This window comes from Ovis aries, chromosome 12 (genome assembly GCF_016772045.2).
Source record: "Ovis aries strain OAR_USU_Benz2616 breed Rambouillet chromosome 12, ARS-UI_Ramb_v3.0, whole genome shotgun sequence".
Taxonomy (NCBI): domain Eukaryota; kingdom Metazoa; phylum Chordata; class Mammalia; order Artiodactyla; family Bovidae; genus Ovis; species Ovis aries.
Genome location: NC_056065.1, coordinates 29,358,534 through 29,373,834, shown reverse-complemented (window position 1 = coordinate 29,373,834; position 15,301 = coordinate 29,358,534). Strand labels below are relative to the sequence as shown.

The following is a 15,301-nucleotide window of genomic DNA, read 5'->3' as shown; positions in this document are numbered from 1 at the left end:
ATTGGATCTTACAGAAGTCTTTGAAACATTTTGAGTTAATTTTTGTGAGGAGTATGAGTTAGAAGTCCATTTTCAGTGTTCTGCATGTGTTTCTCTGGTTTTCCCAGCACCATTTGTTGAAGAGACTGTCTTTTCCGCCTTAGGTTCTTGACTCCCTTGTCAAGCATCAGTTGACTGTATGTACTGGGATTTAACTCTGGGCTGTCTCCTCCATTGGTGTCTACGTCTGTTTTGTGCCAGTACACTACTATTTTTAACATTATGGCTTTGTAATATAGTTTGAAATCGGGATACTTCCAGGTTTGTTCTTTTTTCTCAAAATTGCTTTCAATATTCAGTGTTTTTCATGATTCCACAAGCATTTAGGATTGTTTCTTCTATTTTATGAAGAATGCCTTTGGTATTTTGATACAAGTTGTATTGATTCTGTAGATGGGTTTGGTAGTATGTATATTTTACCAGTGTTAATTCTTCTGACCCATGAACCTGGGATGTCTTTCTGTTTGTATCTTCTTCAGTTTCTTTTAGCAAAGTCTTGTCATTTTTATTGTACATATCTTTCACATCCTTGGTTAAGTTTATTCCTGAGTATTTTCTTGCTTTTGATGCTATTATGAATGGAATAGTTTTCTTTATTTCTTTTTCAAATATTCATTATTAGTGTAAAGGAATGCAGCTAATTCCTATATGTTAATTTTGTATCCTACACTTTACCAAAATAGTTGAGTAGTTCCAACAGTTTTTTTTTTCGGTTGTCTCTTTGAGATTTATACCTATAAAATCACATTGACAAATACTGACAATTTTACTTCTTTATAATTTCAATGCCTTTTGTATATCTTTTCTTGCTTAATTGTTATAGCTAGGAATTTTAGTACTATATATTGAATAAGAATAATGAGAATGGCTATCCTTTTCTTGTTCTGGATCTCAGAGGAAAATCTTTCAGTTTTTCTCCATTGAGTATAAAGTTATCTGTGGGTTTGTTGTATATGGCCTTTACTGTGTTGTTGTGTTCCTTCTTTACCCAACCTTTTAAGGGTTTTCATCATGAAAGGATGTTGTATTTTTTAAGATGCTTTTCCTGCATCTATTGAAGTGGTCATGTGATTTTTATATTTCAATTTATTGATGTGATGCATTACATTTATTGTTTGGTGTGTGTTGAGCCATTCTTGCATGCCAGGGAAAAATCTCATTTGATCATGGTGTATAATCCTTTTAATGTGTTCTTGAATTTGATTTGCTAATATTTTACCGAAAAACTTTACATCTATATTCTTCAGAGATATTGGTTAATATAGTTGGCCCTTGAACAACACAGGGGTGTGTGGCACAAGCCCGGTGCAGTCAAAAATCTGTGTATAACTTTACAGTTGTTCCTCTGTAACCATGGTTCTGCATCTGCAAATTCAACCAACTGGGGATCATGTAGTACATATTTACTGAAAAAATTTGGATATAAATGGGCCTGTGCAGTACAAAGTGGTGTTGCTCAAGGGACAACTGTGCCTTTCTTGTGGTCTCCTTGTCTGGTTTTGGTGTCAAGGTAATGCCGGCTTCGTAGAATGAGTTTGGAGATGTTCCCTCCTCCTCAATATTTTGGAAAAGAGGAGGATTGATGTTAATTCTTCTTAAAATGACTGGTAAAATTCATCAAGGAAGCCATCTGGTCCTGAGATTTTCTTTCTGGGAGGTTTCTGATTATTGATTCAATCTCTTTACTCATTATTGGTCTGTTCAGATTTTCTAGTTTTTCATGATTCAGTCTTGGTCAGTTTTGTTTCTAGAAATCTGTTCACTTCTTCTAGGTTATGTAATTTCTTTGCATACAGTTATCCATAGTAGCCTCTTATGAGCCTCTGTATTCCTATAGCATCCCGTGTAATGTCTCCTTTTTCATTTCTAATTCTATTTGAATCTTCTCTCTCCTTTCTTAGTCTAGACGAAAGCTTTGTCACTTTTGTTTGTCTTTTCAAACAACCAGCTTTTAATTTGATTGATCCTTCCTGTAGTTTGTCTGGTCTATTTCATTCATTTCAGCCCTGAACTTTATATTTCCTTCCTTCTGCTAACTTTCCGTTCAGTTCAGTCGTGTCTGACTCTTTGCGACCCCGTGGACTGCAGCAGGCCAGGCTTTTCTGTCCATCACCAACTCCTGGAGATTGTTGAGACTCATGTCCATCAAGTCAGTGATGCCATCCAAGGGCTTAATTTATTCTTATTTAATTCCTTGAGATGTAAAGTTAGGTTATTTGAGATATTTCTAATTTTTTAATATATGCATTTTTTTGCAATAAACTTTCCTCTCAGAACTGCTTTGCTGCATCCCACAAATTTGATAATGTCGTATTTCCAATTTCATTAGTTTTGAGATTTTTTTTCTCTTGATTTCTTCTTTCACCCATTGGTTGTTCAGAAGTATGTTGCTTAGTTTCCACATGTTTGTAGATCCTCTCACTTTCCTCTTTTTATCAATTTCTATTTTCATACCATTGTGACCAGCAAAGATAATTGGTGTGATTGCAGTCTTTTTATTTTTGTAAAGATATGTTTTTTGTCCTGTCATATGATCTGTTCTGGAGAATGTTCTGTGTGCACTTGAGAAGAATGTATATTCTGCTGCTGTTATATGCAATGTTCTGTACATGTTTGTTAAATCTATTTTTCTAAGATGGTTCATTTCCAACATTTCCTTGTTGATTTTCTGTTTGTACAATTTATCATTGCTGAGAGTGGCATACTGAAGTCCCCTACTATTATTCTGTTGTCTGTTTCTCTCCTAGGGTTTGTTAGTATTTAATATATTTTGGTGCTCTGCTGTTTGGAGCCTGTATATTTACAGTTGTTATATCTTCTTGATGTATTGACCCCTTTATCATTATAATGACCTTCTTTGTCTCTTTGTTACCGTTTGTGGCTGAAGTATATTTTGTCTGATTTAAGTATAGCTACACTCATTTTGTTTTGCTTTCTGAAATATTATCTTCCATCCCTTCACTTGGAGCTTATTTTTGTTGATAGAGCTGAAATGAGTCTCTTGTAGGCAGCATATAGTTGGAACTTGACTTTTTTTTCCAGTCATCCACTTGTGCCATTCATTTGGTAAATTCAATCCATTCAATCCATTTAGGGTGATTATTGGTATGTAAGGACTTATTACTACCATTGATCTTTTGCTTTCTGGTTATTTTGTATCTCCATTGGGTTTTTTCTTCTTCTTTTCTTGTCTACCTTTGTAAGTTGATGATTTACAATGGTGATTTGCTCATTGTTCCCTTTTTTATGTGATGTCTCTCCTCTAAATTTTTGCTTTGTCTTTACCATGACATTTACATAAAATAACTAATTGATAAACTAGTCCTTTTTCTGCTGATAGCAACCCATCTTCACTCACCTATAGAGGTTTCATCAGTTTACATCTCCTATTATATTTTTGATGTCACAAATGATCACTTTTTATGCTGTGAATTTGCTACCAAATGATAGTAGCTATAGTAAGTTTTAAGGCTCTTTTCCTTTAACATTTATGCTATAATTGATTGTTTAACATACTATTCTAAAATACAGTTACAGTTTTCTAATTCTGACTGTATTTGTTACCTTGATCAGAGTCTTGCGTACTTTCATCTTTTTTGTTTCGGTTTGAAGGACTCCTTTCAGCATTTCTAGTGGTGGTGAACTCTCAGCTTTTATTTGTCTAGGAAAACCTTTATTTCTCTTTCATATCTGAAGAATAACTTTTCCAGGTACAGTATTCTTGACTAGGAGCTTTTATCTTTCAATACTTTGAGTATGTTATTGTGCTCTCTCCTGTAGAGTTTCTGCTGAGAAATCAGCTTATTACCTAATGGAGATTCTTTTGTAGGATACTTTCTTTTTTCCCCTGCTGCCTTTAAAATTCTTTCTTTAGTATTGACTTTTGACAGTTTTCGTTATAATGTGTTGGAAAAGGTCTTTTTTCATTGGGACAGCAAGGTGTTCTATTAGCTTCATAGAATTGGATGTCCAGTTCTTTCTCCAGATTTGGGAAGTTCTCAGCTATTATTTCATCACATAAACTCTCTGCCCCGTCTCCATCTCTTCTCCTTCTGGAATACCCATTATTCTTATTTTTACTTTTTAAATGCAGTCTGATAACTCTTGTCCTAGTTCTCACTCCCCTTACGCCCAGATCGTCTCTCCATTCCTGTCCTCTGTATGGCTTATTCTTTCTTCCCTCTGACCTGTTCTGCTGCCAGTACTTTCTCACGCAGTGTTCCTCTCACTTACTGAGTTCTTCAGCTCCAGAGTTCTTGTTTTGTTCTTTTTTGTGATATCAGTCTCTCTAATAAGTGCTCTTTCTATTCATTAATTTTATTCCTGACTTCATTGAGTCGCCTTTCTGTGTTTTCTTGTCGCTTGTTGAATTTCTTCATAGTTGTCTTGAATTCTTTATCAGTTAGATTGCAGTATTCTGTATCTTTGAGACGGTTGCCTAGAAAATTGTCATTTTCCTTTTTGGATACTGTATTACGTGGGTTTTCATAGTGTTCCATGAAATGTGTCTCTGCCATAACATTGAAGTAGCAAACACCTTTCTTATTTAGGTAAGGTTAAAGGAAAGGCTGCCTACTCCAGTATTCTAGCCTGGAGAATTCCATGGACTATACGGTCCTGCTGCTGCTAAGTCGCTTCAGTCGTGTCCGACTCTGTTCGACCCCATAGACAGCAGCCCACTGGGCTCCCCATCCCTGGGAGTCTCCAGGCAAGAAACCTGGAGTGGGTTGCCATTTCCTTCTCCAATGCATGAAAGTGAAAAGTGAAAGTGAAGTCGCTCAGTCATGTCCAACTCTTTGCGACCTCATGGACTGCAGCCTACCAGGCTCCTCCGTCCATGGGATTTTCCAGGCAAGAGTACTGGAGTGGGGTGCCATTGCCTTCTCCGAAAGGGGACGCTATGGCTGCATGTGGCTCCAATGGGGTCGCAAAGAGTCGGCCAGGACTAAGTGACTTTCACTTTCCTTCACCAGTGACAATCAGAAGCCTTTCTTTTGCTTTCCAAAAGGTGGCGCTATAGCACAAATTTTGGGTTTCTCTTCCCGGAGCTGACTCACCACTAGTTTGGAGTGTGTGCATGGTAAAAGCTGTTGGCAGAGTCTAGGAAGTGTATGCTTGGTACCTGGACCTTTTTGTGGAAGAACTCAGAGATTTGTGGACAGACAGCAAGAAATGCATTCCTTCATTTCTCTTTGCTTGCCTTCTTTCCTTTCGTACCCTCCCCTTCAGAAATCCTCCAGCTGTAGCCTCATCACAGCCCACTTTGCTCTCACTCATCACAGCCCACTTTGCACTCGCTCATCACTTTCACTTTCTACCTCCTCTGCTAGAGAGGTCACTGCTGCCAATACCTTGGATCTGCAGCCTCCTCCAAGGTCCAGTCGACCCACTCTCAGATGTGAGTGCAGTGCAGAAGCACTTTTGTTCAGTTGTGGATATCCAATTAATTGTACATTGAAGTGGAGAGGAAAAAGGAATGACTCAGGGACCTGCTACTGATGTCACTCAGTTTTGACTTTTAAACGGTGATATCCATAAAGTGGACAAGTATCCTAAGGTGTACTCCCTATAAATGTTTATATTAGTGTACCTTTATGTAACCTCCACCCCAGTCAGTATATAGAACATTTCTTGCATAGTGTAAAGTTCCATCATGCTCTCTTCCCAGTTTCTAACTTACAACTCTGAAGTAAACAGTATTCAGAATTTTTCAGCATTAATTTTACCTTTTCTTGAAGCCACACAGTATCTACATTCATACAGTATGCATGGTCATACAGTATATTGTCATTTGTGTCTATTTTTTGATAACACAGATTTCCATGTTATATGTAAATCAGTAGTTTGTCCTTTTTTAAAACTGCTGCTTAGTATAGTATTACATTGTACATAAATACTAAAATTATCCAATGTCTGGATTTTTCTGGCTTTTATTAAAAAATAAAACAGATTGGATGGCTTATAAACACCAGAAATTTATTTCTCCGAGGTCTGGAGGCTGAAGTCCAAGATCAAAGTGCCAGCATGGCCAAGGGAGGGTTTATAGCCAGTGCCTGCTTGCTCTGTCCTCACCTGAGGGAAATGGCTAGGGAGCCCTGAGTTCTTTTTTATAAGGCACTAATCCCATTTTTGAGGGCTCCACTCTTGTAACTATAACTTAAACACCTCCCAAAGCCCCACCTCCTTATTACATCATTTTTGAATAGGATTTTAACATAGGAATTTTTGGGGGGGACACAGATATTCAGACCATTTCATCCAAGCTGTTGTTGTTGAACATTTGAGTTATTTCCAGATACTGACTGTTACAAACATGGTTTCTGTGAATGTTGTTATGTATTTCTTTTGATGGTCATATGTACTTATTTCTCTTGGATATCTGCCTAGCAGTAGGATTTCTGGATCATGGGATAGTGTATTTTCGGCTTTAGAAAGTATTGCAAAGAGTTTTCAAAAGTGATTAATTGCATCAATAGTTTCACTAATAATGAATGAGTTTCACTTACTGTATATTCCCATCAGAACTAGATATTGTCAGCTTTTCAAAATTTTAACCATTCTGATATCTGTATATTGGAGTTTTGCTATGATTTTAAATTTGTATTTTCCTTGTAGGTAATATCTTTAAATTTGTATTTTCCTTATAGGTAATATCTACAAGATAAGTTGAGTATCTTTTCATATATTTACTGTCTATTTGACTATTGAATATTCAGTCAATATTCAACCCCATTTTTTTTCCATTAGATCTTTACATGTCTTTTAAATAAGTTTTATTTTACCACTTCACAAACAGTATCAGACCCTTCTAATAGCCCTTATGTCATTGTTTTATAGTTTACCTGTTTCTGTGTTGCAAACCTTTCAATACTTTTATTTTATTCTTGCTTTAAATATTTACTACTCATTTATTTTTAAAATATCTTTTTATTTACCCACATATTTACTCTTTTTGTATTCTTTATTTTCTCCCAGTGATCCATGTATCCATCCAGAACCTTTTTTTTTTAGTCTGAAAAATTTCCTTTAGTGTTTCTTATGATTACATGTGTTGTGACTAAATCACTCAGATGTTGTTTGTCTGAGATGCCTCTATTTTACCTTCATTTTTGAAGAATATTTGCTGGTTTAGAATTCTAGCATGGAAGGTTTTTTTCTTTCAATGCTCTACAGATTTCATGGCATTGTTTTCTGATTTCCAGTATATTTGAAAAGTCAGCTGTTAGCCTTGGTTTCTTGAATATACTCCAGCTGTTTTTAAGTATTTCTCCTTCAATTTCAAGCAGGATGGCTATGATCTACCTGGTAAAGTTTCTTTGTATTAATGCAAATCGTGTTTGGGATTCACTGAGCTTCTGAATACTTGATAGATATCTTTCATCAATTTTAGAAAATTCTGTTCATAATCTCTGAATATTTCTTTTGCCCCATTCACAGTCTCCTCTCCTTCTGGGACTCCAGTTACATATATCTTAGACTGTGTCCCTTATTCCTTTTATTCTAAGTCTTATTTCTCCCATTCTTAGGTTTTTTGTGCTTAATTCCCTACTGACTTGCCTTTAGGTTCATTTGTCTTGTCATCTGCTATATCTGTTCTGATATGAAATCCATTCAGTGAGTCTTAATTTCAGATAGTCTCTTTTAGTTCAGGAATATCCATTTGCTTTATTCTTACAGTTTTCAGTTCTCCATTGAAATTCCCCATTGTTTACTTTTTCATTTGTTTTCTTTAACATATTAATAATAGTTGTTTCAAAATCCTGACCACTAATTAAAACACCTGGAGAGAGGAATAGCTGCTGGGTAAACAGCCCTAACAGTGGTTGCATAGCAGATTTGTGTGCCTGTGAAGCCAGCTGGATAGGTTGTCTCTTTTGTTGTTAAAGTCACCAAAGATAATAATAAAAAGAGTTGTAATGAAAAGAAGGACAGTGGGTAACTGTGATAAATAGGTAATGGACATTTTAGAAGATCTGGGATTTATAGGAAGGACAGAGGTGGCAAAGAGGAACAAGGATACCTCCTGCACCTCCATACCCTGCAGTGTGGGGGTTGGAGAAGGAAAAAAGTGACTAACGTCCAGTGGATATTTTTATCCCTCCCCATTTTCTACTCTCAACTTAGAGGTCTTAAAATAAAGAAAATATGTTTTTAAAAAATAATAAATACAGAATGTACCAATTTTTAACATGTTTTTGAACCCAAAGAAAAAGAAATGTGTAATAAATACTGGATGTGAAAGGTCATGATTGAATACACAATATGGTATATCTTACACCTTTAATTCAAACTAACAAATATTGACCACCATCATGTGAATATGATACTGTTCTCTCTACCGATGATGAGTATAAATTAGAAAATCTCCATCTTCTGAAGGTCACAGTCCCTTGGAGTTTTAAATATATATAAATAAGTGATATATGTATATAAGTAATAGATTACATTAAACAATGTATGCATAAGATTAGTAATCTAAAGCAATCAGTAATGATTTGTGCTAACAAAAAATTATGGTGAGGTAGGAATTTACTATTTGGGATCTTTCCATAAGCTGACAGAAGAACTATTTTAGGACCATTCCTTTTTTCCTACCTGTTTTGATGGTGTCTGGAAATATGCCCCACTAGATTTAATGCTTCTCTAGTACTTTTTATCTTTCAATGAGAACAACAAGTTAAAATAATTATCCCTATTTTAGCTAAGCTGATGAGCCAAGTCATCTGTAGGTGGGCCTTGACGTTTGGAAGGCCAGCTCTTCTACATATTTCGCATTAACATCTTTAAACCTCTCTTCATACCCCAGATTCAGGTTTTCATATGTCATCTGACATACATGTTGATGACAGTTTGTGCCAGGATGAAAGGGAACTGAATAGTCGACTCACTGGCAGAGTGTACCAACAGTATTTAAAACTGAAGACCACACATATTAGAAGGTAGATAGTTATAATTCTAGTGACATTATAACTCTAGAGGAGTTTTGTGACTTAATTTTAATCTGTTTACATGCTTTTTTTGTCAGTAGGTAGATGCTTTGATTAGTTGGATTAAATAAGGATTTCCCTAGAAAGAAATATATTGGCATTAGTTTTTCAATTTTAGAATGTGAGTGTATTTCTCATTCTTTCTTTTTTTAAAGAGTCAACGCAGACTGTCCAGGCTCTGCAGTATTCAACTGCTGATGGTCCACTAACAGCAAGCAAAGATTTAGAAATAAAAAGCTTAAAAGAAGAAATTGAAAAACTAAGGAAGCAAGTAAGAGGTAAATACCTATGATTCATTATTAATTCAGTTTAGTAGATATTTTTAAGTGTTTTATTCACACACAAAAAAAATTTATTGAGTACCTGTTATGTGTTATGTGATGTGAGCTATATGCCAGTGAGGGAAAAGCAAACAAGAATGGCTCTGCTGTCAAGGGGCTCATGTTTTGGTCTTGCAAAAAGATAAAGAAATAGTTTTTTGCAGTACATGGGCAAAGGTCAGAAGATAAAATAAACGCAGGTACATGGAGAGTGCACAAAGAGGAGCACCTTACCCAGATTTAAGTGAAAAAACATGACTTTTTGGGAAGACCTATCAGTTTGGAATAATTAGTTGAAACTTGTCTGGCAAAGCATTTAAATGAGTAGTTCATTTTTCAGTGTATTGCTGAAGTTAATTGAAATTAATTATGATAATTGTTGATATACCTATTATATCTATTCATCATTTATTCCATTCAATAAATATTTATGTACTAGGCATTATTTTATGTTCTTGGGATGCAGTACTAAACAAACCAATAAAAACTCTCACTGGAGTGGAGGGCAAACATGAGACGTGAAACAGTAACTATGCACCTTTGTGAATGACATGGTAGGCTGGAAGCTGATGAGCGCTTACAAATAGAAGTGAATACGGAGTGTGGGTCACAAGTCTAAGATGAAAAGTTCTATTGTTTTAAATACGGTAGTCCACGTGAGCAAAATATTGAGAAAGGTAAAGGGGATTAACCATACAGTTAAATGGGAAACACATAATCCAAGAAGACAGCTCAACCAGTGCAAAATCCCTACAGTCAAAAATATGCCTTGTGAGTTCAAATTAAACGTAAGAAGACAGCGTGGCTAGAGCAGAATGAGCAAGCAGGTGGAATGAGTGGAGATGAAGATAGAGAAATAAAGAGGTGAGGAGGGCTCATGGCCTGATCAATGGAGTCTTACTGACCTTTCAGTCTTTGGTTTGTTCTGTGAGTGAACATTTTCAGGATTTAAAGGCATCACATGATCTCAGTAAGTATAGGGGGAGAGAGAGAGTAGAGGGAAGAAAAAAGGTACCTTTTTTAGCTAGGAAAGTCAGACCTCTCTAGAAAAGTGGTTTTAGGCCAAAACAAGTACAGAAAAGAAGGAATCTGACAGTGTCTTTTATAAAAAGGACTATTTAAAATACAATATTAAGACACAAGGAGACTTAAAATTTGAGCATAATTTATGCTGTTCTATTTTTTTAAGTAACTCTTTTGAGAAAGATATCTTCATCAAATTTCTGTAGGTTTATCTTTCTAAACATGAGTAAGATTTGGAATATGATAAATAGAAAAATTTACTTCTATGTCAACACCAAAACATTATGTAGCACTTCATATATTTGAGTTTTATGGCACTAAAAAAGCAGCAGAACACAAGACACCAGATAGTATGGTTACTAAAGTATCTTCAAAGAGGTGATACGGATTTGGAAAACTTATTTACATAAACTACCTCACTAATGGGCTTACCTGATGGCTCAGATGGTAAAGAATCTGCCTACAACTCGGGAGATCTGGGTTCAGTCCCTGGGTTGGGAAGATCCCCTGGAGGAGGGCACAGCAACCCGCTCCAGTATTCTTACCTGGAGAATCCCCATGGAGGAGCCTGGCGGGCTGCAGTCCATGGGGTGCGGAGTTGGACACGACTGAGCAACTAAGCATAGCACAGCGCATCTCACTAATATGTTCTAGGAGGGTTTTTTGGTTTTGTTAAGATTCCTTGGGGTTTTCTTTGCTGACCATTATGCGGCTGGAAATATGGGAACAATTTTCTTTTGCCCTTTCTGATGTGGGTGCCTTTTCTTTTCTTATTTTACTGGCTAGGACTTGTAGCACTTTGTTGCAGAAGATTGGTGAGGACAGACGTCCTGGTTTTCTTTCCAGTCTTAGGAGGAAAGCATTAAGTCTTTCACCTTTAAGTGTAATATTAGCTGTAGGATTTTTATAGATACTCTTTATCAAGCTTTTTATGTTATAAAAACTCTCCTCTATTTCTACATTTCTAAGGGTTTTTCATGAATGGATATTTAACTTTGTCAAATATATTTTTTGCATTGATTGATATAAGCATGTGTTTTTTCCCTTAGTTAACCTTTTACTGTGGTGAATTAAACTGGTTGATTTTGAAACATTAAATCAACTTTATATTCCTGGAATATATACATCCCTGGTTATGGTGTATGTTTATTTTTATAAATTCTATTTTCAGTATTGTGTTAAGGATTTTTTTAATCTGTATACATGAGAGATACTGGTCTTTGTTGTGTTTTTTCTCCTTTTTTATATTACCTTTGTCTGAGTTTTTAGTTTGCTTTTCCTTTTTTTGTTTTTTTAAAATGAAATATGATTGACATGTAACATTGTTAGTTTCAGATGCACAACATAAAAATGCAGTATTTGTATATGTTGTGAAATATTAAGTTTAGTTCAATTCCATCACCTAGAAGTGAAGTGAAGTGAAGTCGCTCAGTCGTGTCCAACTCTTTGCGACCCCGTGGACTGTAGCCCACCAGGTTCCTCCGTCCATGGCATTCTCCAGGCAAGAATACTGGAGTGGGTTGCCATTTCCTTCTCCAGGGGAATCTTCCCAACCCAGGGATCGAACCTGGGTCTCCCGCATTGCAGGCAGACGTTTTAACCTCTGAGCTACCATCACCATACATAGTCTCAATTTTTTTTTTTTTGGCGATGAGATAAGATCTATTCTGTTAGATAAGATCTTATCAATAGATAAGATCTAGTCTGTTATTAACTTTGAAATATACTACTGCTGCTAAGTCACTTAAGTCATGTCTGACTCTGTGTGACCCCAGAGATGGCAGCCCACCAGGCTCCCCCATCCTTGGGATTCTCCAGGCAAGAACACTGGAGTGGGTTGCCATTTCCTTCTCCAATGCATGAAAGTGAAAAGTGAAAGTGAAGTTGCTCAGCCGTGTCCGACTCTTAGCGACCCCATGGACAGCAGCCTACCAGTCTCCTCTATCCATGGGATTTTCCAGGCAAGAGTACTGGAGTGGGGTGCCATTGCCTTCTCCAGTATGGTATTATTTACTGTCTACAGTGTTTTATATACACTGTAGTGTATATACAGTGTTTTATATTACATCCCCAGTGTTTACTTATTATATAACTGGAAGTTTGTATCTTTCGACCATCTTCCCTCCTTTAACATACCCTGCACCCCTGTCTCTTAGAACCACCAGTATTCTTTTTATCCATGAGTTCAGTTTGCTGTTGTTTTAGATTCCAACTATAAGTGAGATTTTACCGTATTTGTCTTTCTCTGATTTATTTCAGTTAGCATAATGTGCTCAAGGTCCAATTCATATTGTTACAAATGGCAAAATTTCTTTTATTTTTTATAACTGAAAAATATTTTGTTATACATACACACACACACACACACACACACATTTTATCAATTCATCCATCAGTGGGCACTTAGTTTGCTTCTGTGTCTTGGCTACTTTAAATAATGCTGTAATGAATATGAGAGTGCACACATCTTTTTAAGTCAGTGTTTTTGTTTCATTCTGATAAATACCCAGAAGTAGTATTGCTGGATCATATGGTAGTTCCATTTTTAATTTTTTGAAGACTCTCCATACTGTTTACTGTAGTAGGAGCCCCAATTTACATTTCCACCAGTATTGCAAAAGGGTTCCCTTTTCCCCACATTTTTGCCAACACTTTTTATTTCTTATCTTTTAGAGACAGCCGTTCTGACAGGTGTGAGGTAATTTTTCACTGTGATTAGATTTACATTTCCGTGATAATTGGTGATGTTGAACACCTTTTCATGTTGGCTATCTGTATGTCTTTTTTTTTAGAAAAATGTTTCTAGCTCCTCTGCCCCTTTTTGGATGGGATTATTTGTCTCTATTAACTTGTTGACCTTAAAAATAAAAGTCAGTTATTTTTCCAGAAAAAATAATGGTTTTATTTGGGAATACCAGAAAATTGCAATAGGGCAAGCAAGCCACAGCAAAATCCATAGGCAAGTCTAACAAAATAGAGGAACATTATTTTATAGAGAAAAATGAGAAAGTTGAGAAGGATTGTTTTGAATGGAAGTTCATTGGAGAAAAGTGAGAGTTTAGGGTGATGATGGTTTCTCATTGGCTGAGTTGATTTTTTCATAGGAGATGTGATATACTGTCTTTCCTGTTGGGGCCTGTAATTGATGCTTCCTCTCTTGGGGTCTATAATTAACAGTTCTTTCTGTAATTGATATAGAGAGGTCTGTGTTGAGTTTCCCCCATCTGGCCTCCCAACTCCATTTCAGTGAAGCTTCTATTGATTTTCACAGACATCTTGTCAGATATTTGATTTGCAAACATTTTCTCCCATCCTGTATGTTGCGTTTTATTTTTTTTTTTTATGGTTTCCTTTGCTGTGCAGAAGCTTTCTAGTTTGATATAGTCTCATTTATTGATTTTTGCTTTTGGCTGTGGTGTCAACGTAATTGTATTGCTGGCCTTGTAAAATGAGTTTGAGATTACTCCTTTTATTTTTTGAAAGAGGTTAAGAAGAATTGACATTGATTCTTATTAAAGTGTCTGGTAGAACTCACCAGTAAAGTCATCAAGTCCTAGATTTTTCTTTGTTGGGACGATTTTGATTACTAATTCAGGATTCTTACTCTAGTGGCTTAAATTGTAAAGCTAGATGTCTTGAGTTTTGTTTTGTTTTGCTGTGTTTAATGCTGTGAACTTCCTTCTTAGAATTGCTTTTGCTGCATTCCATAAGTTTTGATACATTTTTTCTATTTTGATTTGTTTCCAGATTTTTTTTTGAAGTTCCTCTTTTAATTTCTTTTTGACCCACTGGTTACTCAGGAATGTGTTACTTTCCACATTTTTGCGAATTTTTCCAGTTTTTCTCTTTACTAATTTCTAGTGTCATATACCTTTGTGGTTGGAAAAAGTCGGTGGTATGATTTCAGTCTTTCTATATTTGTTAAGACTTGTTGTGTAACCTAACTTGATGTACCCCGAAGAAATGTTCCATGTGTTTGAGAAGACTGTATATGTGCTGCTGTTGGTTGGAATTTTTTGGTTAGGTCCCAGTGGTCTGAAATATAAGCCGTGTCCAGTGTTTCCTCACTGATTTTCTGTCTAAATAATGTATCCATGGTTGAAAGTAGAGTATTAAAGTCCCTTACTGTTATTCTATTGTCTATTTCTCCCTTCAGATCTATGTATTTGCCTAATATATTTAGGCACTACAATACTGGGGTCATGAAAACTTATAATTATTGTATCCTGTTGATGAGTTGACCCCTTTATTATTATATAATGACTTTTTCGTTTCTTGTTACTGTTTTTGACTTATCCTCCATTTTGTCTGACAAAAGTGTGGCTACCCTTGTTCTCTTTCGGTTTCCATTTGCACGGAATACCTTTTTCCATTCCTTCATTTTGAGCCTGTGTGTGTCTCATAGGCAGCAGGTAGTTGGGTGTTGGTTTTTAATCCACTCAGTCATGTGAGTCTTTATTGGAGAGTATAATCCATTTATATATAAAGTAATTATTGAGTGAAGTGAAGTTGCTCAGTCATGTCCGACTCTTTGCGACCCCATGGACTGTAGCCTACAAGGCTCCTCTGTCCATGGAATTTTCCAGGCAAGAGTACAGGAGTGGGTTGCTATTTCCTTCCCCAGGGGATCTTCCCGACCCAGGGACCCGGGCCTCCGGCATTGCAGGCAGATGCTTTACCGTCTTAGCCACCAGGGAAGCCCCAAACTTAGTCCTAACTGTCAGGCGAGTGTATGTTCCTTGGTTCTGTCTCGCCCACAACAAAGATTTGGAGCGACGGACATTAAAGCGCTCAGCGCGACACAGCTCTCGGGTCTTGGACAAACCGTGTTATAGCTCTTAGACAAATCAGTGTTACAGCTCTATTTTATTTAGAAGATAGCAGGAGAATCCATCCTCGAAGCATGAGGACATGCCAACCCAAAGACACGAA

The 15,301-nt window shown here is 36.3% G+C and overlaps 1 protein-coding gene across 21 annotated transcripts in view; it reads left to right on the top strand.

Moving 5' to 3' along the window:
• The window catches only part of CDC42BPA (CDC42 binding protein kinase alpha), a 298,329-nt gene that overhangs the window by 165,025 nt on the left and 118,003 nt on the right, over positions 1-15,301 (top strand). For all 21 annotated transcript variants that reach the window (XM_004013640.6, XM_060396358.1, XM_060396357.1 and 18 more), the window contains one exon: positions 9,182-9,304. In XM_004013640.6, the coding sequence (XP_004013689.2) occupies positions 9,182-9,304 (123 nt within the window). The remainder of the gene's footprint in view (positions 1-9,181; positions 9,305-15,301) is intronic.